This window comes from Elephas maximus, chromosome 12, assembly GCF_024166365.1.
Source record: "Elephas maximus indicus isolate mEleMax1 chromosome 12, mEleMax1 primary haplotype, whole genome shotgun sequence".
Classification (NCBI taxonomy): Eukaryota; Metazoa; Chordata; class Mammalia; order Proboscidea; family Elephantidae; genus Elephas; species Elephas maximus.
In genome coordinates this window covers 85111957-85138007 of record NC_064830.1, presented here as the reverse complement: position 1 = coordinate 85138007, position 26051 = coordinate 85111957, and the positions used below count along the sequence as shown (strand labels likewise).

Below are 26051 nucleotides of genomic sequence, written 5' to 3'. Positions count from 1 at the left end.
CAGTAGGTAGGAGAGAGATGCTGATGCAGAGTGAGCTACTTGTATCAGGTGGACGCTTGAGACTGTGTTGGCATCTCCTGTCTGGAGGGGAAATAGGAGGGTAGAGAGGGTTAGAAACTGGCAAAATTGTCACGAAAGGAGAGACTGGAAGGGCTGACTCATTATGGGGAGAGTAAGTGGGAGTATGTAGTAAGGTGTATACAAGCTTATATGTGACAGACTGACTTGATTTGTAAGCGTTCACTTAAAGCTCAATAAAAATTATTAAAAATTTTTATATATTTAAAAAAAAAAGTTTTATCTTTGCAAAATCATTGAACTGATGAAACCTGCAGAAATTAGAGGCTGCCTGGGGAAAGCATTTTAATTTTGTGAACTTCCTTCACAGAACGCTTGCTGAAATGGCAGCAGCCACATCTGTTCATGTGGTTGCAGTGATTGAGCCCATCATTCAGCACGCCGATTGGTTCTTCCCAGAAGGTACTTTTCGTTTTAATTGGCTGCCAAAGCAACATTACAATACCATAAAAAAGTCTTTTTAAGAAGAAAATACTCAGTATTATCTCTTAATAATTACATAATCGATTTGACTCTTTAATTTTTTTTTCAGTCTTTGTTCATTTACTTTCGTATTTTAGCATAATGGTAACCACAGTATTTTGTATTTCACTTTCGTAACTGTAAAGTTATCCACTCAGCTGGAGTATGTTGAATACCCACTATGTGCCATATGTTTTGCTGGGAAGACATGCAGTCTTCTCTGGAGGAATTCGGGCCACTAGCGAAGGCAGCCACATAAGCAGATAAATTGTAATGCATGGCAAAGTAGAAAAATAGATGGAGAGAGAGAAATATTTGATGAACTCAGTCAGATGTTAGGAAAAGGGAACCAAGGATTGCTTTCCAGAGAGGTGACATTGAAAATGTGCGTGAGTTTTTCACTTGGAAGCGGGCTCTTTGTTTCTCTAGCTAGGTAGTTAGATATGGGCACAAGTGGAAGATAAAGCTGGAAAGGTTGATTTGGGCCTGTTTGTGAAGATCCAAATGGGCTGTTCAGGAAATTAGGACATTATCCTATAGACAATCGATTTTCAAACCATGTTTGTTGCGATCCTGGGATCTGAGGTTCCCATGGGTCCCCTTGGGTGTGTTTGGGAGTCTGGGCCTCCCACCCTTGCTTCAACCAGAGCAGCCCTGCTGTCTCATCCACTAGAGTATAAGCTCCGTGCTGCCAGGGCTGTGCTCATCTTTGCTTCACCACAGCCTTCCCATCACCAAGAACCATGCCTCACTCATGGAGGTTGCTCAGTAAATATGTGTTGGATGATTGAATTTTTTCTTATTTCTATTTATATCAAACTATCTCTTATTTTTTGATAATTAAAATAAGTAATCCATGCTCATTGTCCTCGTCTACATTCCATTTTTTTTTTTTTTCTTTGCAGAAGAGTTGTATAAACTTATATTCTGAATCAGACCCCATCTCTAGTTCTCTTACATTACTTCCCACTGGTCTGGTAAATTATTTTTAAGAAGATGAGAGTACCCGAGGCTTCCACTTGTGAAGTAATGAGGGCCTATGCCCTGAAGAATGGGCTTCCTATTTCAGTGGAGCCTTTTAAAGCTCTCTCAACCCATACGCTCTAATGTCTTCTTGTTGTTACTTGCTGTTGAGTGCATTCCGACATCTGGTGACCCCATGTGTGCAGAGTAGAACTGCACTGCATGGGGTTTTCAAGGATGTGACCTTTTGGAAAAAGATAAACAGACCTGTCTTCCCAGGTACCTCTGGGTGGGTTCAAACTGCCAGTCTTTTGGCCAGTAGTCAAGCACTTAACTATGTGTGCCACCCAGGGGCTCCTCTTTGTTTGTTTTTCTTCTTGCAGAGATTGAATTTAATGTGTCAGAAACATTTGCGCCTCTCGCCATCCCGAATTCCAATCACTCATCCCACACTGGAAATGACTCTGACTCGGGGACCCTGGAGAGGAAGCGGCCCGCCAGCATGGCAGTGATGGAAGGGGACCTGGTTAAGAAGGAGAGGTGTGTTTAGAGCTGTTCGTTTTCAAGCCAGCAGTAGATATCACGTAGAGGAATTGCTAACCCCTCGGTACCTGGTACTGGCCCAGTGGACTTGTAATGTGAGAGTGGCCTACTATGTACCCGTGACTGATAGGTTCCAGATGGTTTCAGGAACTCTGCTGTAGTTTATTCCAAGCCTTAATCTGACCATGAAGTAGGTGGGTTGCCTGTCAGTTTATATCATAGGCATTTGAGTTTTACTTCATGATCTGTGATAAGCCCTACAGTGGAATAGCAGCATACACACATGTTCAGAGTTATCTGTATGTGTTAATTGGGGAAAAGAGAGAGGGAAAAAGATTTAAAAATTAGGTAGTGTGGATAGATGTCTGAGAGTAAGCGTGAGAACAATGGAGCTCTCATGATGAGCTGCCTGTTTAAAGAGACATTTTTGGGTCGAACTTGGCTCCTCAGTGGACACCAGCCACTGACTCTGATGCTCCACTGGAGTAAACCACGGTAATTCCCAATTCTGAAAAAGAGCCATGCTAACCTTAGTGAGGGGCAGTGTGTATGCCTGCACGTTATGCTCTGTGGGCAGTTGGTGGGATTCTTCAAGGGTAATTAAAGCTGATGGTGATCTGGGCCTTCAGATGCCAGTCATTGCAGTGGGCGTGATGGAATGCCACAGCATTCCCTGTGCCCGGATTGCTGGGGGAGGCCTGTGTGAATTGATGTGCTTTCCCTGTGTACATGTAGTAACATCACTGGAGATAGTTTTACACTAAAACTAAACAACATGCTCTCATTTTAATTGCCTGGTCTTATTGAGAGGGGTGTTTTGTTTTTTTTTCACCCAAAGCAAAGGAAAATACTTTACTCATATTCTCTCATCCTGAGATTCACATTTATTCTGTGTAGAAGTTTTGCTTGTCAGAACTCCTATCCACACATTTGATAGTATTTCCTGTTGACAAACTGACCACAACCAAATTACCGTTGTTGTGTGCCGTCAAGTCTATTGGGATTCATAGCAACCTTATAGGACAGAGTAGAACTGCCCCATAGGATTTCCAAGACCGTAATCTTTACAGAATCAGACTGCCACATCTTTCTTCCACTGAGTGGCTGGTGCGTTCCAACCACCAACTTTTGGTTAGCTGAGCGCTTAACCAGTATGCCACCGGGGCTCCTTACAGCAAAATTAGCCTTCGCATATTTCAAGTTATAAAATATAATACCTGGGTCCATTTAGCACACAATGAACGATTCTTAATTATCTACCTGGGATAGAGCCTCCCTGCCAGCTCCCTGAGCTAAACAAGAGCCCAGGGAACCACCTATCTTTTTATTTTTTGAGAAAAAGTTCTGAAGGTCATACATCAGTGGCCTTAAGTGAAAAGTGAGTCTTCTTCCTATCCTGTCCTCCAACCCCCAGCCCCTTTGCAAAAGCAGCTGTTTTCTTCCGATCTTAACGCATCCTTTCAGATACCTTCTTTGCGTGTGCTCACATGAATGTCTTACACCTCTTCTTCATGAAGTGGCAGTGTGGCGCACCTACTTTATGTCGCCACACTGGTAGGACTTCCGGACTCGGCTTCCACCTCGTTCCCCGAACACACAGATTTAGTGTGGAAATAAACATGTTAACCTGATGTCACTCCAGATGAGGCTTGCTGGTTTGCTTTCAGCTGCTCACGACCACATTGATAAAGACCATTGGTCACTATCAGGTCTGTTGGCTTTCTTCAGTTTTAAAGCCAAGTCGAGCTGCTTACCTTGGTAATAGGGATGACCATTAACCTGGTCCTGCTGCTTCACTGCATGCTAGACAACTTGGGTGGCTGTCCCCGTGTGTGGGTTTTAACACACGCGGACTGATGGGCTTCTGTCTCCGTCATTGGCTCGCATGGTGTGTTGACTATTTCTTCTCTCTGTGTAGCTTTGGTGTGAAGCTTATGGACTTCCAGGCCCACCGGCGGGGTGGCACTCTAAATAGAAAGCACATATCCCCCACTTTCCAGCCGCCACTCCCGCCCACAGATGGCAGCACCTTGGCTCCTGCGGGCCCAGAGCTCCCTCCCCAGAGCTCTAGAGCTGAAAGCAGCACAGGGGGTGGGGCTGTCCCCTCCTCTGTAGGCACGCTGGAGCAGGGGCTGAGCCCGGGCGATGGCAGGTAAGGAGGCCAGCTTCTGCTGGCAGTAGTGCTGGGCATCCCAGCCTTCTCACAGTTCTGGCTGTTAGTGTGGCATCCATGCCCAAGGACATCACTTCCACCTGAGTGAACCCCGTTTGCCCTCAGTCCTCCAGATGGCAAAGGGTGGAAAAAAGACTACAAATTGCTTGCTTCCTTTCCTGTTTTCAAAAGAAAGCAACATTGGTTTGCATTCTTTACCATATTACTGCTGTGGTGGTGGAAGCTGGAAGCCGGTAGCTGTCTAGCAATGTTATAAACCTCTTTTGCCTGTTCATGTAAACTGTCAGTGTTCTGTGCCATTTGCTGTTGTCGTCCAATACGCTAACTAATCAGAGGAGCCAGTGTTTGGATGCAGCAGGTCCATTGCAGTATTCCTGGCATTCATTCATTCAGCAGATTCACTGAGTAGCTGATATGCACTGGTACTCGGCTAGGCTCAGTAGGGGACTAAGACCCCCACAGCTTTCAGTCTTGTCAGGGTGTTGGTACATGAATACAAGGTAGAAAATAAAGAGGGTAGATTTTCTTAAAAGGCTCTTTTGGTCACTCAACTTTATAAGTCACCTGGAGTGGGCCACTTTAAGAGAAGTTACCCTTGAACTTGAGCATTTTTTTTAGTTTACATTAATTCAGTTTTCCACACTGATCTGGACATATGACCACCAGAGACCCTTTTAGGTGGCATCTCAGATAGTTCAGAGCCCACTAGAGAGGATGTGCTAAAATGTTTATCACGTGCTACTTTGGCTACCTATAAAGCACTAAATGATCAAAGTGAATGTGCATAAAACAAGGAGATGAACTTGCCTTTGGAGCAGAGCTCTCTCATCTCGTCTCCTTCCGGGTGGGGGTCTAGGGGTACCCGGAAGTGCATGAAGCTGTTTTATGAGATAACAGACTTGTTCCATCCTCGTAGCTGAACTCTGAATGTTCTGTGCCTTCTTGAGTTTCTTTTCACTCATACAGTTTGGGAAAGTTCACTTTCACATTAAAAAGAAGGCTTCAGGCTTTATAGGGCTTCATAGGCATGTCAGGGGCAGCATGTTGGCCTGTAAGTAACCGCTGCTCCACACGTGTTGTTGTTTAAGAAAAAAATGTATTAGCAAATTCACACGTTTTCATTTATTCAAGGCATTCGATTTTTTTAATCAAGGCTATGTCTGTTATTTAAGACAGTAATTTGTCTTCACAGCAGAAAAATAAATGGAATAATCAGTCATCAATTTGTTATTTGCTTTTTATAGTCTCTAGGTATTTTTATACGCATTTCAGTAATGTATGGCAGTCACCTTTTGGCGACCTTGACCAAATGTAACTGAAAAGTTTAGCAGAAAATGTTCTGAACCAGAAAGTCAGAAGTGTGACCTCTGACCTCTACCCCACTGCTAACTCTGGGACTTGGAACGATCATTCAGCTTCTCAAGTTTCGTTTTCCCCAAGTCGAAATTACTGATAATAATCGAACAGTTTATTATTTACTGTGTTACTATTTTGCCTTAGCAAAATAAGGATATGTCAAAATCCCATTATTCTGAAATCGAAAAACCCTTTCCTGTTTTTTAACGTTGCCCTCTTCAAATATAAGCAAATTAGACCTGAAAGTTCCTTTTTGGTGGCTCTGAAATGGTCTCTATCAGGACATGTGAGTGGCAGTGTAGTTGGAGGACAGTTTGATATAATGGCTCTCATAAAATATGCAGTCCTATCTGGCACCTATTAAAATTTAAGATTCACCTACTTGCCCACTGAAGTGAAAACTCTGGCTGGAATCTTATGCTTTCTAGCATGCTTAGCTTTTCTAGCTGGGAATACCTGACAACTAACATGACTTTTGCCCCCCATAGTCCTCCAATATCCAAGGACTCTGTGTCTGCAGCTGTGCCTGCACCGGGGAGGAACAGCAGTCAGATAAGCCCTGGCCCAAACCAGGCCCAGGCAGCTGCCGGCTCCCATCAGCTTTCAGCCGGCCCAGCTCACAATTCTGCTGGTCCCAGCCCTCACACTCTGCGCCGAGGTAAGAAGCCGTTTCTACTCTGTGTGCGCCCTTGGGGACAGATGTACAAGCCTCCTGGGGTTAGCGCAAGGATTCAGGTGGCAGAGATTTCAGACACATCTTTTCTATGTCCATTATAAAAATGACTAGTAGGAAAATCAGTCATTAAAGAGAAAGGGGCGGGGGGGGTGGAAAATGAAAAAAATAGCAGAAAAGCAGACATTTAAGGATATGTTTTCCCTTAGAGGCCACAAAGCTTAACAAACAAAAAGTCATTTCTCCAGAAACACTCCCACGTTTCCAGGAATCTGGTGTTCCAAGCCCTGGAAGCCCCACAACCTGTGTACTATCCAGGGTTTGTGGGCCATGGAGCCCTTGTACCCTCTGAATTAGGGTCAGGGCTTTCAGGGGCCTATTTACATATAATCTAATCTGTTCCCTCCCAGGCCCCTATAGTCTTGAACCCAGCCACCAGGGGAATGGCTTAAAACATAAAGCAGATCATGTCATGTCTTGCTTGAAACTTTCCAGTGGCTTCTGTGTAAAACCCCACCATGGGCCCTGTGTGGTCTGGTGTGGGCTACCTCTGAGCCCATGTTACCACTCTCCCTTCTCTTGCTGCACTTCAGCCACACTGGTCTACTCTCTATTCCTTGGATCCCCTGAACTTATTCCCTCTTTAGAGCTTCTGTACTTTTTTCTTCCAGAACATTCTGCCCCACATTTTCATGTGGTTTCTTCTTGTCACTCAGGTCTCAGCTCAGCAGGTACTTCCTCTATGAGGCCGTCCCTGAGCACTCAGCCTGAGTCGGCAACCACCAGTCAAAAACCAATTGCCATCAAGTTGATTCTGACTCATGGCAACCTCACGTGTGTCAGAGTAGAACCGTGCTCCATAAAGTTTTCAATGGCTGATTTTTTTTTTCCAGTAGATAGCCAGTCCTTTCTTCTGAGGCATACATGGATGGACTCACACTGACAATCTTTCATTTAGCAGCCAAGTATCGTACCACCCAGGGACTGCCCCCCAACCTGCAAAGTCATTCTTTATCATACCACCCTATTTGTTTCTTTCAGAGCGCCTTCCTCAATTTGAAAAATTTTCGCTTGTTATTTTAGCTTATTGTTTGTCTCGCCAGCCTCTGAGCGAGCTGTGATCTTACTTGTCCCATGCATGCCAGTATTCCTAGCCCTTGAACCATGCCTGTCACAGTGTGGGCCCTCGGTAAACATTTGCAACTTGGGAGCTCCGGCTGCCTCTTAGTTCTAAAATAACTGGGGATGATTTTTGACAGTGTTGTCACAACTGGGGGTTGCTACTGGCATCTAGTGGGTAGAGGCCAGGGGTGCTGCCAAACATCCTGGAATGCACAAGACAGTCCCCCACAACAGGGAATTATTTGGCCCAAAATGTCAATAGTGCCAAGATTAAGAGACCCTGCTCTAGAAAAGGACATGATTCAATGAAGGTGTTTCTAGAGCAAATTAAAACATATGTGAACCAGGGTGTCCAATGTCTTCATTCCCAACTGCGTTTATCTAGAATAGCACTCACCGCAAAGTGACTTGTCATTTTGGTAACTCAAGGAAGAGTGAATTTGTTATAACAAGTGTATTTTGTGTGTGTAGTAATAAATATATTTTTGAATCTGTATTATTTTTACTATCTTCTCTGTTACCAAGGCTGGAGAAATAGAATAAGTAGCAGTATTGCCCTTGAAAAACCTCCCGTTGGTTGGAAAGATTAAGGTGTACACATGATGAATCCCTAGAGAAATAATTCTAAGGCAACACGTACCGCATGTATAAAACAGTATTGTACAGACGATTTACATAAGTGCTAAGGGAAGGCAAAGAGTATGTGTACCCACAGAGGTAGAAAAGAACTGAGAGGGCATTCTGCCAGGGGCAGGAACGAGCACGATTGTACTGTCTAGGGAAGTTTTATCTGCTACTCCAAGGCCAGGACTTCAGGTCAGTGTGTGACAAAAATCACACACGAGCAGTATTACTCTTGAACATCTGCAAGGATGCCCCACAGGAAGCTCAGTAAACCTGGAATAAACCCATTGCCATCGAGTCAGTTCCGTTTTATAGCGACCTTATAGGACAGAGTAGAGCTGCCCCATAGGGTTTCCAAGGAGTCACTGGTGGATTCAAACTGCTGACCTTTTGGTTAGTAGCCGAGCTTTTAACCACGGTGCCACCAGGACTCTGCTATATCCGGAACAGAAAGGGCATTTTCCCTTAGCAGATCTCAATTCTTTAGATACTGACTTGAGTTTAGGGGCCATGTTGTATAAAACTATATGTGTGTTTCAAAAAAAATCATGCTCATCATGGGAGATGCTCACACTCAGAGGGTGCGGTATGGAAACTGACCCCGGCAGCAGCTGCTGAGGGCCCCACCTCCTTCTCACTCACTGCTTTGGTCCCTCTTCTCCTTTTTTGGCTGAGCTCTTATCACTGGATTCTCATATGAAACTGCATGTCGGCGGTAACAGCTTTGCAGTGGGGAACGGTGAAGACACTGGTCCAACAGCCTCGAAGGCCATGCCCAAGCTCTAGCAAGGAACGAAGTGGGTAGGCTGGGTAGGGCCAAGGTGGAAGCCCTGCAAAGCCAGGGTGAGTGTTTGAACATGACCTCTAAGCAGTGGGGAGCCCTTCCAGGTAAAGCGGAGTGGAGTGGTGTGCAGAGTGGTGTTTTGGGGACGTTGGCTTGGCCGTAGTAGAGGCTGCACTGGCTGTGCAGTAATGCCGGCAGATGGGGCCCCACCTCAGGGGAAGGCAGTGGCCACCTGGGGCGAATCCAGGAGAGTCAGATATTCTCTCCTGGATTGGTTCCTGCTGCTCAGGAGGAGAGATGATAAGTGGGAAAAGGCCCTGGACTCAGGTTTGAGTTCTAGCTTTTGCCTAAAGTTACGTAGCTGGTTAAAGGCTATTAGTTTGGGGTCTCCTAAAAAAAAAAAAATTTTTTTTAACTTAATTTCAACAAATGTAAAGTAGAAATAAGAATACCTCCTTAAGATATGTCCATCTGCTTCTGAGAACTCAATCAGCGAAAAACCCTGTGAAGCACAGTTCTACTGTGACACACACAGGGTCACCATGAGTTGGAATCAAGTTGACAAGCAACTGGTTGGTGGTTGGTTGGATCTGTGAAAGCACAATCTTTATAAAGCACTTCAGGAATGTCAGGTGGAAATTTTACAAATTACAGGCAGGGAGGCAAATTCAGGTATACTGCTTGGTTACAGGCTCCCTACCCCCGCCCCCTTAATCTTTCTTAAGGCCATCTTCTTTGGGTCAGCCTCATCTTCATATGTACCCCCGTCTCAACTAACGCTTGAGAAAATTACGTCTTCTCTGCCCAGATGCCAGGTATGACCCTGGTGTCAGATTGAAACTTTTCTTCATAGCCACATTTGGAGGCCTTTCTGCCTCCTAATTCCTGCATCCATAGCTTTTGGGCTTCCTGGCAGGATGGGTTTGATCCTTTCTGCTCCCATCTCAGCCCCCCACCACCTTTTTCCGTGGTCTTACACAGCTCTCCCTTCTTGCCAGCCTTGCCTCAACATGGAACTTGGATCCCATCACCTGTCATACTGCTATTGTGTGTCCTTTGCATCCTTAAATGTCAGGAATGGTCTTTTCTTCAGTATGGATTTACAATTAATACTGCTTAGACCAGAATGCTAGAAAAAAAAAAAGTTTGTGGCAACCAGCATTTGGCTAATATTCCAAATTAAGCTAAATGTTCTTTCCTTTGTTAGCTGGTTGGTTGTTTCTTTGTGAAAAGGTTTTCTGAGTTCCAAGGTCAAAAGTTCTAGCCCAGCATAGCTGAGCAGACTATATTCTTTTCAATCCTGAATTCTGAGCCACAATCCTGAATTGTGACCAAGGAGCTACATAGTGTAGGAAAGAAGAAGAAGAAAGAAGAGTCCAATGCAGTCCATGTGTCCTGGGTCTGAACCTCCATTCTGCCACTGACTAGCTGTGTGGCCTTCTGTGAAACACTTGACTTCTCTGAGTCTCAGTTTTTTCTACCATGAAATGGGCGTAACACTGTCTATCTTGCTGTGAACTTTACGATACTTAAGTGAGATAACTTATGTAAAGTGCCTAACCTAGTGACATGTTAGGTGAATGATACATTTCAATTTCTTCATTTCCTTCTCCCTTTCCTGGAGGACGGGTAGGACCTGAGCACAACGTGAAAAGTATTAAAGTCTGTCTTTTCCGTCCATCCCCTTCAGCCAAAGCCAGGTCTCCAGACCTGTTGTTTTTTCCTCCAGGCGGAAAGCCCTTTCCAGGCTCTAGCATGTCTCACTCTGCCCTCCTCACTACCAGGTTCCCAACTCTTAGTGACGCTGAGCTCAGCTAGTGTAGGGTGGAGAATGACTTGACCCAGCTGTCCTTAAAGTCATTCTAAGATGGCTTAGGGCAAGGGGGCCATGGTATAGGTAGAGCACTTGTGCTTGGGGGTCACCCCTCTGAGCTGTTCTTGCTATTCTTCATTTCTTCCCATGTTCTCAGGGCAAAAGAGAAGGGCACTGAGGAGTGGGCTCAGAGCAGAGCAGCCTCTCAGGGTCGGTGGGGCTGCCTCTGTTAACCAAAGTGTTCTTTTTTGTTGAACTTTTTCCATGACAGGACTTTAAAGGCCTGTGTGTATATAATGTACTTTTTTTTTTTTTTTTTAATTAACTTCTTGTTTTGGAATAATTTTAAATTTACAGAAAAGTTGCGAAGATAGTACAGAGAGATGCTGTACACACTTCACCCAATTCCTCTGTTGTTAACATCTGACACCACCGTGGTATATTTGTCACAGCTAAGAAACCAACGTTGGTACATTACATTACTTGACCGGTGTTACAGCTTTCTTAGGAGGTTCCTTGCTTCCTCTCTCTCTCAGCTTCTTCTTTCTCCTCCCTTCTTTTTTCCTTCTGCTTCTTGCTGCTGCTTCTCTCCCTGCATCTTTCTGTCTCAGAAACCTCTGTGGGGGTTGGCTGCTTACATACACAATGCCTTGTCAATTTCAAGGCATGGCCCCTCCCAGCAGGGGCCACATACTGACCAGCCCCCTCTCCCGTAGGCCACCAACACTTCATTTGCTTAGTAGTTACAACTCACCTCATTTGCATAGTCTATTGACCAATCCCTGTAGGGTGCATACCAATCACAGAGCAGGCTGCAGCCCAGGACCAGACAAAAAGTATCAAACCACATTGTTTACAGCTTACCCAGGAAATATCAATCAACCTGACCAAAAATAAAGAACCCTCTGGAGTAGAAACTGGGGCAAAGGTCACACCTGAGGGCTTAGGGGGAAAATCTCAAGCTATTTTTCCAAAGAACCAAAGTGAAAGGCCTTATAAAGGAACTCATTTCACAATGACTGTTAGCTAAACTCCACATTTGATTTGGATTTTCCCACTAATGTCCATTTCTTGTTCCAGGGTCCCATCCAGGAGACCACGTTGGATTTAATAGTCATGTCTCCTTAGTATCTCCTGGTCTATAATAGTTTCTTAGTCTTTCCTTGTTTGTTTGTTTGTTTGTTTTTTAAATCACCTTGATAATTTCTGGGAGTATTGATGAGGCATTTTGAAGAATATTCCTCAATTTGGGGTTTTCTGATGTTTTTCTCATGGTTGGACAGGGCCTGTGGGCCCTAGGGAGGAAGACCATAGAGATGGAGTGCCTTCCTCACATCATATCAGGGGGTACGTGATACCAGCATGGCTAATCTTGGTTGCCTGATTCCGGAAGTGTTGGCTGTCACTATGCTTTGTTACTGAAAAGTATTTTATTATTTTTCCTCTTTGTGCAGCTGTTAAAAAACCTGCTCCAGCACCTCCAAAACCAGGAAACCCACCTCCTGGCCATCTTGGGGGCCAGAGTTCTCCAGGAACATCTCAGCACCCACCAAGTCTCTCACCAAAGCCATCTACCAGAAGTCCTTCTCCTCCCACTCAGCCTACAGGCCAGGCTTCAGGCCAACCATCGGCTGCCCCCCAACTTTCTGCTCCCCGGAGGTACTCCAGCAGCCTGTCTCCAATACAAGCTCCCAACCACCCGCCGCCTCAGCCCCCAAACCAGGCTACAACTCTGATGCATACCAAACTGAGTAGCCAGGGCTTTCCTAACCCCATGGCACTGCCCAGTGAGCATGGACTTGAGCAGCCATCTCACACCCCTCCCCAGACTCCAACCCCCCCCAGTACTCCACCTCTGGGAAAACAGAATTCCAGCTTGCCAGCTTCTCAGACCCAGGCGGTGAGTAATCCTGAGACTGTGCAGCCACCTGCTGGAACCTTACCAAGACCGAGACCAATACCAAAGCCAAGGAACCGACCCAGTGTGCCCCCACCCCCTCATCCTCCTGGCGCCCACTTGGCTGGGGATGGCAACCTCACCAACACAGTGCCCACAGCTTCCAAAATAGTAACGGGTAAGTAGGAAATCAGTTCACAGAGTTCACCCCTCCTCTCTACATTGCCTGTGTACTACTCTCTTTCATTTAGGCTTTGATTTAGAGCAGGGGTCAGCACACTATGCCTGCAGGCCAAATCTGGCCAGCTGCCTGTTTTTTTAAATAAAGTTTTATTGGGACACAGCTACGCCCTTTTATTTACATATTTGTCTGCGGCTGCTTTTGTGCCAAAACAGCAGAATGGAGTAGATGCTACAGAGACTGTATGGCCCACAGAGCCTAAAATATTTACTATCTGGTCCTTTACAGAAAACCCTGGTGGTGTAGTGGTTAAGTGCTATGTCTGCTAACTAAAAAGTCGGCAGTTCAAATTCACCAGCGCTCCTTGGAAACTGTATGGGGCAGTTCTACTCTGTCCCGTAGGGTCGCTATGTGTTGGAATTGACTCAATGGCAGAGAGTTTGTTTTTGTTTTTGTTATTTTGGTCCTTTACAGGAAAAGTTTGCTGACCCCTGACTTATAGTTTCATTATTTAAGAGCTGTCTACATTTACATTATTCTAAATATAATGACTTTTAATTCAGGTGGAAGGCATTATACGTGAGCGTGAAATTCATTTCCTCATTAAAATGAGTATTTTCCTTCTGAGAGTAAAATGTTCATTGGAAATGAAGAATTTCAGGTATAATTTTTAAAAAACGTGATTTGTGCCAAACTGGGTGCTATGAAAAGGGAGCCTTTAATGGCAGAGGAGGAGAGAATTTGTATTTTCCCATAATTCCTGTTGTAAGCCTAATGTGCAGTGGTAGTGACTGCAGATTGTAGATACCTACTGGGGTATTTTACAGACAGTCTAGAGCAGAGCCATTTTATCTAATTAATGGTGTTTCAAATCTTTCTATTCCAGATCTTCTAGTTTTTGATTTATGGATGGATAAACTATTTCTAAAAAAATTTTTTTTTAAACTGTTTCTGAGTGCATTGGGAAAAAAATGGTACTTAGGGTTTTAGACCCGTTTCTTAGTATAGCCCAGCTTTAAGCAGGGGTTTTTTTTATAGAAGTTGGAATTTTTTTTTCCAGGAATACAATGCATTTAAGCATAATTTCAACGTATTACGAATGGTTAATAACATTTTTTCTGATGACCCCTCAGCTTTTATTTTTGAAAAAAGCCACATTGGTTTGTTTGTTTGTTTGTCTCCTAATAGATGCCCTTCCTAATGCCCTCACAGGTGGGGAAAGTTCCCAGGACTAAGGTCTGTAACCACCCCAAGCAGCTTGCACCGGCAGCTCCAAACGCCCCTGCTTAGCTGTGTTTTGCATATGTGCTTTTGACCTTGTGCTCAGGAGCGGCCATTTGGCCCCATGCCACAGCAGTCAATGGGCCATCCATTCTGTGGCATGTAGACATGACTTCTGTTTTTATAAGAACACTTTGAGCGGCAGTGCTCCATATTTAAGAGGTAGACGTCAGTAGATTAAAAGCCTGATTTCAAGACGCTCAGATAAGGTACTAAGAAGTCATCTTTCTTTTTGGTAAGCCTCTCACAAGCATTCTGCTCTTCTCAGTGTGATTTACCTGTCATTGATTGGGTCATCAGCATCCAACAGAAGAGGAGTCTGGTGCAGTCAGCACGGAAGATTGTGTCCTTTGTGCCTTGAGCTTTAATTTTTTAATTTTTATATCTTAAATGCAAGTTAACTGCATGGAGCTTCTTAATTTGATGTTTGGAATTCTTAGGACCAAAGCAAAAAAAACAAATCTTCTCCCAGAGATCCTACACTAAATTCCTTTGCATTTTAGCATGCTTACATTTTGCTTTCTAAAAACATAGGAGCTTTTTTAAAAGGTGCTGTGGGGCCCGTTTAAGTCATGCCTTTAGGTCCACGGCACAAGGCTCTCATAATGGTGTACAGTTGCTTTCTTCAGCCGATCCGAGCCTTAAGCCTTTTGAGGGTTACTTAGCCAGCCAGAGTGTTCACAGCTTTGGTCTGAGTAAGACTTTCTGTGGAAACCAGGAGGAGAAAACAAGGGTTCAATCTTTAAAACATGGAGGGGGGCGTAGACATGTTTCCACTTCCTGACTCCTTGATGAATAACACAGAAGTCCAGGTTGCCACCCTCTTGGGTTGGGTGTAAAAGCCATTTACAGAGTGAAGTGACTAAACCCTAATTAAGCCTGAGCCTTTTAACACTTGAATACTTGTGACACACCAAAATTATATTCCCAAATAATGCCTTTGATTAGATGAAAAGACCGTGAATCAGAATTACGTCTGTTTCTTAATCTCACTGTCACCTGCGGTGTATTTATTCCAGGTTATTTTACTGATCTGCTACAACACTATAATGCACTGTACTGTACTTTGTAATGATCAGATAAGTGAAATTTTACTTTTAAAAAAAGTGGCCTTGAAGATATTTGCTAAATATTTAAAAGCCAATCTATGCTATGAATTCTCCTAACTCAAGAAATTCCAGGTGACCACAGTTATCTTTTATCTGACAAAAGTAGCCTGTAAATTTCTTAAAATTTTATGGACTACTGTTGGAAGTACACAAAAGGTCTCAGCATTTAGAATTTATGAGTCCGTTGATGTTGTCCGTGCTGCCCTTAGCTAGTCTTGGATGTTGCCATTGGATATTTCAAGAAATAAAAACAAAAACCCCTTGGGCAGGATGGTCCTTTATTACATCATGTTTTCACTTGGAAACTTAAGACGGACCAATTCCTGAAAACAAGTTATTCATTTAGAGTTGGATTAAGGCCTGTGGGATTAAGATAAACTCTTGGGGGAGATTATTGCTGCCAAACAGGTTTTGGCAACCAACTTCTGACAACTCAGCAACGAACACCAGAGAATGAAGGGTTTCTGGTGTAATTTTGAGCCTATTGTTAATTGTTACGCTAGAAAGCAGTAAGGTTTTAGCTTCCCAAGTAAAAGAGTTTACATCATGCTATTTTTGAAGTAACAGATTGTAGAAAAGAGTATTCTAATTTAAACATTTTATTAAATAATTTAGATGTATGACCTGCCATATTCAGTAAGAACTGAAATTGGAATATTTAATGGTAAGGAAAAGGCACCTGATTGGCCGACGCATTTTTGCTACTTTATGATCATAAGTGTGCACTAATGCCTGTTACTAACCAGTCACCCTAACCCTGCCTGCTTGCATCCCTACTAATAGTGCATGTACTAAAGGAAGACTGGCTTCATTCATGCTTGCTTCAGTTACTCTGAATACTAAATATGTTCACAAGGGGTCACAGGGCTGGCCTTGTCACGTCTTTCATTTCCATTCTTTCCTATACCATAGCAGGCAGGCTTGAGGTATAGTAAAAGAAGACACATTAAATCAGAGTCGGACAAACCTGAGTTAGGATTGCAGCTCTTGGTGTAACATCAGGGAAGGCACAACCTGGCTGAACTGTACCACAATGACATTTGTGACAGTAGCTGAAGGGATTAAATTAGGTAAAGGAAAGCACCTATGACAGTTCTTAATATACAGGGGGTCTAAATAAATGGTAGCTCTTGTCATTATTTTTATCTAGAAAAAATATTCTTAATCAGGGACCTGTATTAGATTCACATGCCAAATTCTTAGAAGATTCAGACACAGGAGGTCTGGGGGAAAGGCCAGGAGTCCGTATGTTGACTGATGCAGGTGGTTCTCACACACCACATGGTTTTCCTTATATCCGTTGTTTTATGGGTTACAAAGAAAATTCTCTGGAGTGAAAGATACTTCTTAGCGTAGTGAGCCTGAGAAACCCATGGATCAACCATTTGGCCACTGTGTGATGGGTAAACTAAGATCAAGAAAAAAGGAGAAATGTTAAAGAGAATCCAGGAAATAGAAGTAATAAGAAATCACCATAGTTCTACAACTGAAGAAGTCCAGTATTCAGATCTGGCTATTTTTTTTTTCCTTCTAGTCATGTTTTTCTGAAAGAGGAGGGGATGCATGGTTGTAATTATTTGGTATATACTGATTTTGATCCTGAATTTTTAGTTTACTTTGCATTATCTGTACTTACCCATGTCAGAGTGTAGTTTTTATACCATCTTTCTCAGTGACTGCATAATATTTTCATCAGTCAGATGTATTATTACCCAGAGTTGGACACTCAAGTGGCTTCTACTTTTAGTTGCAATTTATTCTTAATAAGTAAATATCAGCATCATTTCAACATAAATATCCAGTGAAGCTTGAAAAGAGTCTCTCTTTTGATTAAAATAATAAAAAAAAGTTGACTCAAAGTCTCCCTCAGCTCTGAGAACTGTTGAGTAGAAGGAAGTCAGTCATTCCTTCAAACCTTGGAGTTGGAGAAAAGGGATGGTGAAAGGAAGAGGAGCTTACTTACCCTGCTGTTGTGCCTGAAACATTTCATTTCCAAAGTGTATTTGAATCCAGTATCTGTCAATGTGGCTATCAGAGTAACCTTGCACTTTTTGAAGGGTAGATTTACAACCTAAAGCACATATTCAGAATTATTGAAGTGACAAACAAATCTTCTAGAGCCATACCCTAAATTATAGAATGCCAATTCTGGCCCTTTGGAGGGTCCACTTCCTGGAAAAACATATTGAGTGCACGACAGAGCCTGTGTTACGTTTTTCAGACCCTCAAATCGGTGTAAACCATATCTCATGGGCTGAGGCTGGTTACTGAGGAGCAAGGGGTCTCACTCATTGTCTTTCTCTCTCTCAAATGTAATACCTGCCTTACAAACTTAGCTCTAAGCAGTATGCTCAAAGACCAGCCCTTCTTGAATCATATGTAATGAAAAATGATGCTTTGTATAAGTTCATAGCCAGAGAGCTTTAGAGGCATTAAAAAAAATAGGGCTTCTGCAGGTGGCTTTCTAAAAGAACCCTTTTCTCCTTTTTTCTAAAATGAACCAGAGCGTTTAAGACACAACCCATTACCTCCTCAGAGAATGTCTTCTCTTTCAGAACCGTCACCCAAGAACATAAAACTCCTTTGGGGAGGAGGGAAAACACTGTGCTGATTAAGAACCGGAGTCCGGAGTCCAGCCTGTGTGGCTGTGATCCTCTTCTGTCCAGTAGTTGCTGTGTCACCTGGGCGAGTCGTTGCCCCTCAGAGTCTCCCTTGCTTATCTATAAAGTGGGGCTAGTGCTGCCATAGGGTTATTTCCTGAGTATTCAGTGAGATAATGTGATAATGGATGTGAGACACTTAGCACAGCATCTGGTATGTAGTAAATGCTCAGTGATGCTGTCACCAGGAGCCCTCGTGGCACAGTGATTAAGAGCTTGGCTGCTAACCAAAAGGTCGGCAGTTCGAATCCACCAGCTGGCTCTTGGAAGCTCTATGTGGCAGTTCTGCTCTGTACTATAGGGTCTCTATTGTGGTTCAAGATTAGTCTCTTTCTGAAAAAGGCACGTGTTTCCATAGTTCGCACTACATTTTGTGTATAAACAGATTTATTGTGGTCTTTAAAGAACTGACTCATGTAAGAGTGAGAGAGGGGCTGCCCACCAAAAAAAAAAAAACCTGTTGCTGTTGAGTCGATTCCGACTCATAGCAACCCTATAGGACAGAGTAGAACTGCCCCATAGGGTTTCCAAGGAGCACCTGCCCACCTAGGACATACTAAAGGTTTCCTGTCTCTAGACAAGGCAGGTAGCAGGCAGTGTCTTCCCTTATGCCCCTGCCATAAGCTTTTTTCCTGATTATATAAGTAATATGTGTTCCTCATAAATCATTAGAGAAATATAAAATAGTACAAATCCAAAAACAATTACATGTAGTGTATGAGGAAAAGAGAAAGACAGCAAGTCTGGCCTCTGAAAAGGCTCTGTGTCTGATAGAGATACTGACAAGTAGAAATCTAATTAGTATGTACAGTACTTCGCATTATGTATCCCCTGCAGGGCCCGTTAGCTCCATAAAACCAGTTGTCTTTGAGTCCACTGAATTCTGACCCATGGCAGCCCCGTGTGCATCAGAGTAGAACTGTGCTCCATAGGGTTTTCAATGGCTGACCTTTTGGAAGTTGATCACCAGGCCCTTCTTCCAAGGCACCTCTGGGTAGACTCAAACCTGCAGTCTTTCAATTAGCAGCTGAGTGCTTAACCATTTCCACCGCCCAGGAACTCCTGTCAGTTCCGTAGTTTCTTCTAAACTTTGGGCTGAGAAGAGGCATTGGCTGGCCACACCATCTATGTTGTTGGGTTAGGATAATGGTAAAGGGTTTGAATTCACAGTGGATTTCTTGCACCAGCATTGCCCTCAAGGCACGGCTGCTTCTCTGTCTAGGGCTACGGGAAGGGAGGCTTAGGAAGATGTTGAGACTAAATGACTCTCTATTCATTCATCCATCCAACAGCCAGCCACAGCATGATTGAGCATCTGCCTTTCGCCAGGCACTCTGCTAGGCACAGAAGATGTATTGTGAACAAGACAGTTTCAGCCCCAGCCCTCATTCAGCTTCCATTGTGCTGAGAACAATTCCAAGGTGTCCTCTATTCTCTGCACACAGACCACCCTTGACTGCACCACTGGGAAGTGCAATTGAGTTGCACAAGTACTATAAGACCTGAATTGTCTGAAATGACATTCAGCCCTCCAACTCTTGGCTCCTTAAAACCCCATTGCCATCAAGTTGATTCTGACTCATAGTGACCCTATAGGACAGAGTAGAACTGCCCCATAGGGTTTCTAAGGCTGTAATCTTTACAGAAGCAGACTGCCACATTTTTCTCCTGTGGAGCAGCCGTTGGGTTCATACCGCCAACCTTTCAGTTGGCAGCTGAGCACTTAACCACTACACCACCATGGCTCCTTCTTGGCTCCTTGGCACCTGCATGAATCTACAAATCAATGTTTAAGAGAGTTTCAGCCAAGAAGGACTTACAATTCAAAAGATGAAGGTGATGCCAGGTGGTGCCCACTTTGTGAAACAGAAGGAGCGCTGCTGCCCCAGCTGGTGGCACGAAGCCCAAATACGAAGGAAAGGGTAGAGAAGAAGTCAGCTGAGAGCTGAAGCAGGACACAGGGTCAGACTGGACAGAAAGAATGAAATGGGTTCTCTAGTAACCCAGCCCCAGGTTCCAGAAGGGAGGGCCCCATTAGGAGGAGAAAGCCTGAGAAGGGGATGGTTGCTAAGGACTTCAGGGCCCTCCCGACCATTGAGATCACAGCACCTCGTGTGCTGTTGTGTAAATCTGAGTTTGCCTCTGCGCAGTTCCCCTTCCCACTCATCGTTCACTCCTCTAGAGGTTAAATAAGAACACTTCTAAAATGACCATCTCCAGCCTTTTCATCACCAAGAACTCCTGTCTCTTTCCTCCCACCCCCACCATGGACCATACATCCTGTGATTGAAAAGGGCATCTTTGGTTTTAAAAATCAGGTACATGCTGATGACATCTGATCCAAGAGTGAGGTGAGGCCAGCTGGACAAGCAGCCTGTCTGCATCAGTCAGGCCCGGCTAGTCATTTAAGGCTAGTTCCTGTCCTGACCGGCGGTATCCAGGTTGTGCTGGTTGTTGGGCATTTGACTGCCACCCCAGGTATGAGCTCCTACATTTAACTTTGCCATCTCAGATTTCCCTGAGAGGTGGTGCATGGGATACTTAGCGGAATGGGTCCCCAGATCCAGGAATCACAGCGCCAAGAGGGGCGCTCGTGGAGTCAGCAGTGATCGCAGCTCGGAACTGTCGGGGACAGGAGTAGGAGCAGGAATGGCGCGAGGCAGTGAGCTTCCCAGAAGTGCAGTGGCATTTGCCAGCTGCGCCAGCCCTGATGAAACAGAAGCACTGTCAAAAGTGGTGCCCAGCAAGTGCGGACGTGGTATAGCTTTGCACCACCACAAGTACAGAAAAGCAGCTTTTTTTTTTCTTATCGTGGTAAAATATATATAACACAACACTTGCCAGTTCAACATTTTTGACACAAACAGTTCAGTGGCGCTGATTACGTTAGTCAGCTGTTGTGCAACTATCGCCAGCCTGTATCCATTGCCAAATTTTCCATCCCCATTAACAGATACCCAAGGAGAGAAGCAGCTGTGAAACGTAACAGGGAATCTCCCTAGCACACCCACCTCCCACCGCAGTTCCCTCCCTGCTCCCCATCAGGACTAATTAACCGGGCAAAGTAAAGCTACAACACATCCATCTTGTAGTAAAACTACAAATCTCCTTTTCTCTGACACCAGCCCTCAAATATTTGACAAGGCTCTCAACTTATGAGAGCCCTCATCTACTCCCAGCATTAGAGAAACAAACCCTTCTGTCTTGATGAGGATTAGGGCCTGTCTTCCCTGCTTGGCCATAGACTTCTCGAAGGCTGTGTCTGTCACCTCAGCAGGTAGAAGGATGCTGGCATGTGGGAGGTACTCGGCAAATATTTGTTCAGTGAATAAAAGAGTTCAGAGACCCACCCAGCCGTGCTGGGAACAGGCAGAGATTGATGAGGGTGTCTTGTGAGAATGGGAGAGAGGAGCGATGGCTTGAGGACCAAGTATCTGTCATCCTGCTAAAGGCATTCCAGCTAACACAAGAAGGCAAGGGGAAGGAATTGGAGGTACGCATGTTGGAGAGAGAAGAGAAAATTAGTGTTTGTGGGAGATTTGGTGGTCTACCTCAGTAATTCTCTCCCGGGGTGATTGTGCCCCCTGAGGATGTTTGACTAGAAAGATTTTTGGTTGTCATGCTGGGGGTAGGGAAGTGCCATTGGCCTGTGGTGGGTAGAGGCCAGAGATGCTTCTAGGCATCCTACAATGTGTAAGACAGTTCCCAAAACAAGGAATTATCTGGCCCAAAATGTCACTAGTGAGGGCATAGCACTTGTAACAGGCAGAAAACCCATCAGCCTCAGAAGAGAAGTTCTTTCCAGAGAAGCTCATGTTTTCCTACAGCCCAGGTATTGCCAGGAGATTTCAAGTAGCGCATTAGAGGAATTGGCGAGGGTAAGATTTCTTTTCCCCAATTAAAGCAAGCAGGTCCTTTGAGGTTTGCATCTCACCTGAAGGCTGCAGGGGCTCACAGAGACCCTCCCATCAGGAGGCAGCTCTGCCCCCCGGCTCCCTCCGGGCTCGCAAAGGCTTGGCTCTGACTTAAAGGCCTGATGGCACCTCTAGTGAGGGCTCGTGTGTGTGCATGGGCTGAACCTTAAACTCTCCAGCCTCTCTTTTCTCAGAGCGCCCTCAGGTGGCCTCTGGGGTATTACTCACTGATCCCGTGTCTCCTCGTGTTTTTGTCCAGATGCCAATTCTAGGGCTTCAGAACCGCTTCGCAGCATCATCCCTGAACTGCACTCAGACTCGGCAAGCAAAGACCTGCCTGGCCGCATCCTGCTGGACATGGACAATGATACAGAGAGCACTGCCCTGTGAAGAAAGCCGCCTCCTACCCTTGATCTAGTCCATCCTAGGGAGTGGAGCAGGGGCAGGCAGACAGTTAATCTCTGCAGACCCAACAGCGAAAAGCTTTCAGTGGAGGGAAAAGAAGGCCTCGGGACGCCGGCCTTGGCCTTCTGCCCAGCCCAGGAGAGAGCAGAGGCTGACACTTAAAGCTGCATGACCTGTGTCTTGAAGATGGTGGCTTTCTTTAAATGGGAAAGAAATCATGCCAAAAAGAAACCTAGAACAGAAAGAGTATTACTACCGAGATACGTATAGGAAGCTTTTGTCATTGCCATTAATGCAGCAGCATCAGCGGCAATTCAGAACGAATATGAAGCAATGCGTTAACTATCTATTTAATAAAACCCATTAATTGTGCAAGTCGCCTACTTCCTGCTACTTGGACTCTTACTCTTACATCTTAGGAGGGAGGTTCTTCTCCGTCAGACTTGCCACAGAATCATTTTGTATTAAGTATGGTCTCTGTCTTCCCCGGCCCCCCCAAGACCATGAGCGTTGATGGTGACCGCTGGATCCGTCACCTCGTGAAACTGGATGGGACTCGTGCCTTGTCGGATTGCCAGAATGGAGAAAGAAATGTACTGTTCTTTTTTTAAAAAAAAAAAAAATGTAATTGCTACTTGATAAGGACTGAACATCATTCTAGTCTCATGTTTAATTTGAATTAAATATATTCTGTGGTTTATATGAAAACTTCATAATTCTTGGAGGCAAAACTGTTGAGTGTGTGTGTGTGTATGTACTCAGACATACAAGTGAAGATGGTGCAGGACCAGGCAACATTTTCTTCTGTTATGCATAAGATGGCCATGAGTTGGAGCTGACTCAGTGGCAACTAACAACTAGGTATGTGTGTGCATACGCATGTGTGCCTGCGAGTTGCCTTTTAACCAAATAGAAATGTGAATGAGATGTCATTGGGGCCCTAAATGTCATCGTAGATGTTTGAAAAAAAGCACAGTGAAACCAGCCACCAAGTGCCCCCAAGACCTCCCGGACTGCCTGTCCCTCAGCAAATGTTCCATAGTTATAGGTCTGCCCTTGGTCTTACCAGTCCTGACTCCCCTTTCTTGTCCATCTAGAGATGCTTAGACTCTTGGGCTGACTCATAACAACTCAGTCCTTACCGGTCTGATGCATAAGTCAGAAGCTATGACTTTCCACGGGCATTTCCCTTTTCCAATCACTGGAATACTTTCGTACCCCTTCCAAGGCTCTTCATTCCCCAGGCTTGAAATGCATGTGAAGAGTGAATAGGGAATTGGAGCAGAGTGAAGCAGAAGGACTAGATGGCAGTTCTGATGAAGCCCCTGCCTTGTCACAGAGAGCACTTCTCTCTATGCCTGCCCTGTCCCTGTGCAGACAGAGCCATTTTCTCCTGTGAATGGAGAGAAACATGCTGCCGTGCTGGCTGCCCCAAGCTCTTCCCTTAACAGAGTTGTTTACCCAGTGTATCAGTGACCGACCTCTTGCTTAGGAGACATTGTACCTTCTTCCACTGTGAACTGGCTTAAATTTAACTCCAAAAGGGCAATCATTTTTCCCCTCAACTCAGAGCTCCTTGTGTTCCCAAGGTACTCCTTATACTTACTAATTACGTTTAATATATGCACCTATAAACCCATTTTCCCCTATGTCTTAAATTTATATTTGCTTTATGCGTCGGAATCGACTCAACAACAGTGGGTTTGTTTGGTTTTGAAGCCCTCTTCCCCTCCTTGTACACCCTCCCTGTGCTGTTATTTTTCTGTAACCCCACCCCCATTAATAGTAGAGCAGTTAGTAGAGAAAACAAAAATTTCTGAACAGATTGCTCATCCATGTTGAGCCCCTTCAAGTGGCCTGGCCTTGGGAGGTGTTTCCAGCATGATGGCGGGCATGCACTGAAGAAGCTGGCACCCGGTGTTTGCCAAGCAGACAGTGTTGGCGTCCGGCGACGAGGAAGGTCCAGGACAAACATCCTACCTGGAATGTGTTGTGCCTTTTGTTATTGCTGATTTGGAAATACACAGCAAGCATTACCCCTACAATTTAAGAAGGCCATTCATTTAAGAATGCCTCTCGTTTATTGTCCTCCTACCTCGACCACCCCAGCCGTCAGATTCCATATGTCAAAGGTAAGTATCAGACTGAAGCTACTATTCCTCTTCTTAAATGGGGTGAGCCACGGTGTGGGGTGTGGGGTGTGGGGGCTCAGTGTAGAGTGTTCAAAGCTGTAGTCACCTGTGCAGGTGGAGGAACAGGCTGTCTGAGCAGCAGAGTCAGGAGTGGCACCTGGATCTTCTGACTTTGTCATCCTTATGACTGGTGGTTGGTCTGCAGGAGGAATTGTGGCATCGCTGGGTCTCCTTCCCTGGCACTACTCAGGGCAGAGCTGCTTCTCACCCCACTGAAGTAGAGAACTCTGTAATCCAAGTTCATGGTCACAATCCCAGAAAATGGTGCTGGTTATCTGTCCCTTCAGATATTTTTCTTACGTTGTCTACAGAACAATTTCTTACCTAGTTCTGTGCCCCAGCTCCCGCGCCACAGCACCACAGTGTTCCTCTCACGCCTCACGGTTCAATCCCTGTCTAACAGAAGCATTTCTTGACCCAGTGCTTTGGAGACTGTAGAGGGTCAGAGCGAACCTCCGGCTCCCTTGATTTTGTTTCCAAATAGTTCAGATGCAGTGGAAGTGGCCAAATCCCCTGGGTAAGCGTCTCAGTGGCCCTGGTTCCCGGAGGGCTCCGTGGATGCACTCCCCATTTCTCTTTTGGGACTCCAGCCCTCTAAACTCTAAGCCCAGTGAGTCCCACAAGTACTTATATTTGAAGGTCTTAAGACAAATCCTCACTTTGGCCTCTGTAACCAGTAACCAGTAGCCACTAAGTCGATTCTGACTCATGACAGCTTCATGTGTGTCAGAGTAAACTGTGCTCCATAGGGTTTTCAGTGGCTGATTTTTCAGAAGTAACTCAACAGGCCTTCTGAGGCACCTCTGAGTGGCCTGGAACCGCCAAACTTTTGGTTAGCAGCTAAGCTCTTAACCATTTGCACCACCCAGGGATTCCTTGGCTTCTCTACCTGTGGTCTATTCCTACCATTTTCCCACCTGTACTGTGGGCTTGGCGGTGTATAACCGTGTTCCAGAACCTTCAGCCTCTTCTCACAAATCCATCCACCATCTCTGTACTCCAGGGTCCCGAATGGTCTCTGTGGCTCATAATCTAGGGGTCTTGCATCAGCCTCTGGCCAGTACTGCACAACAATGATGTTTAGGCTTCCTCTTTACTGATACATTGGTGGAGTTGGGGAAGAGGAAAGATCTGCCTTGGTGAAGCTACTGGCTCTGAGGCAACCAAAAGGCAAGAAGTGACCAAAACACCTAGGCTGCCAGGTAAGGGAAACGATGAAAGAATTGGAGAGTTGGGACACTTCTCTCTGGAAACCACTTTTAGAAGTGTCTCTGTAGGTCACAGTAATTTTTGGCATCCAACCCACAGCCGTGCTGGCATGATGTGGCCACACCTTCCAGCCAACGTTGATTGGTACAGGGCCTCTCACTCCTGGAGTACTGCTTAGGAGCAGTGGGTGACCATTTCCTGCCCACCGTAGGTTCTGAATAGCAGAGAAAACCAGCCTGCGGAGGAAGTCAGCAGATGTGAGAGACAGAGGCAAAAGACAAACAGGAAAGCACTCATTCCCAACAGCCTCCCAGCTCCCAGACCCCGTCCTTGAGGACACGCTACGTGGCCTGCCCCTTGGGTCCTTAAAAAATTTTTTTAAAAAGGTTTTTTTGCATAAGTTTTCCTGGGTTTATTTCCACTACTTATAACCAAATGATTCGTAATTGATACATTTCTTGAAAAATTTGTCCTCTTTTACTCATAGGCACATAGCTGTATAGACCCCGTGAGGCTCCACAGGCAAACTTTTTTCTCCCTATACCCTCCACACCCAATCCACCTGTTCTCGCACATACACATACAACCCATACACATTTGTGTCAGTTATTA

The 26051-nt window shown here is 45.0% G+C and overlaps 1 protein-coding gene across 2 annotated transcripts in view; it reads left to right on the top strand.

The window, feature by feature from the left end:
- The window catches only part of ARHGAP17 (Rho GTPase activating protein 17), a 104132-nt gene extending 81394 nt beyond the window's left edge, over positions 1 to 22738 (top strand). Inside the window, exons 15-20 of one of the 2 annotated variants that reach the window (XM_049903464.1) lie at positions 389 to 480; positions 1887 to 2043; positions 3965 to 4198; positions 6064 to 6233; positions 12046 to 12666; positions 21893 to 22738. In XM_049903464.1, coding sequence (XP_049759421.1) covers positions 389 to 480; positions 1887 to 2043; positions 3965 to 4198; positions 6064 to 6233; positions 12046 to 12666; positions 21893 to 22023 — 1405 coding nt within the window. In that variant the 3' untranslated portion in view covers positions 22024 to 22738. The remainder of the gene's footprint in view (positions 1 to 388; positions 481 to 1886; positions 2044 to 3964; positions 4199 to 6063; positions 6234 to 12045; positions 12667 to 21892) is intronic. The other variant, XM_049903465.1, reaches the window with a different exon arrangement.
- The last annotated feature ends 3313 nt before the right edge of the window (positions 22739 to 26051 follow it).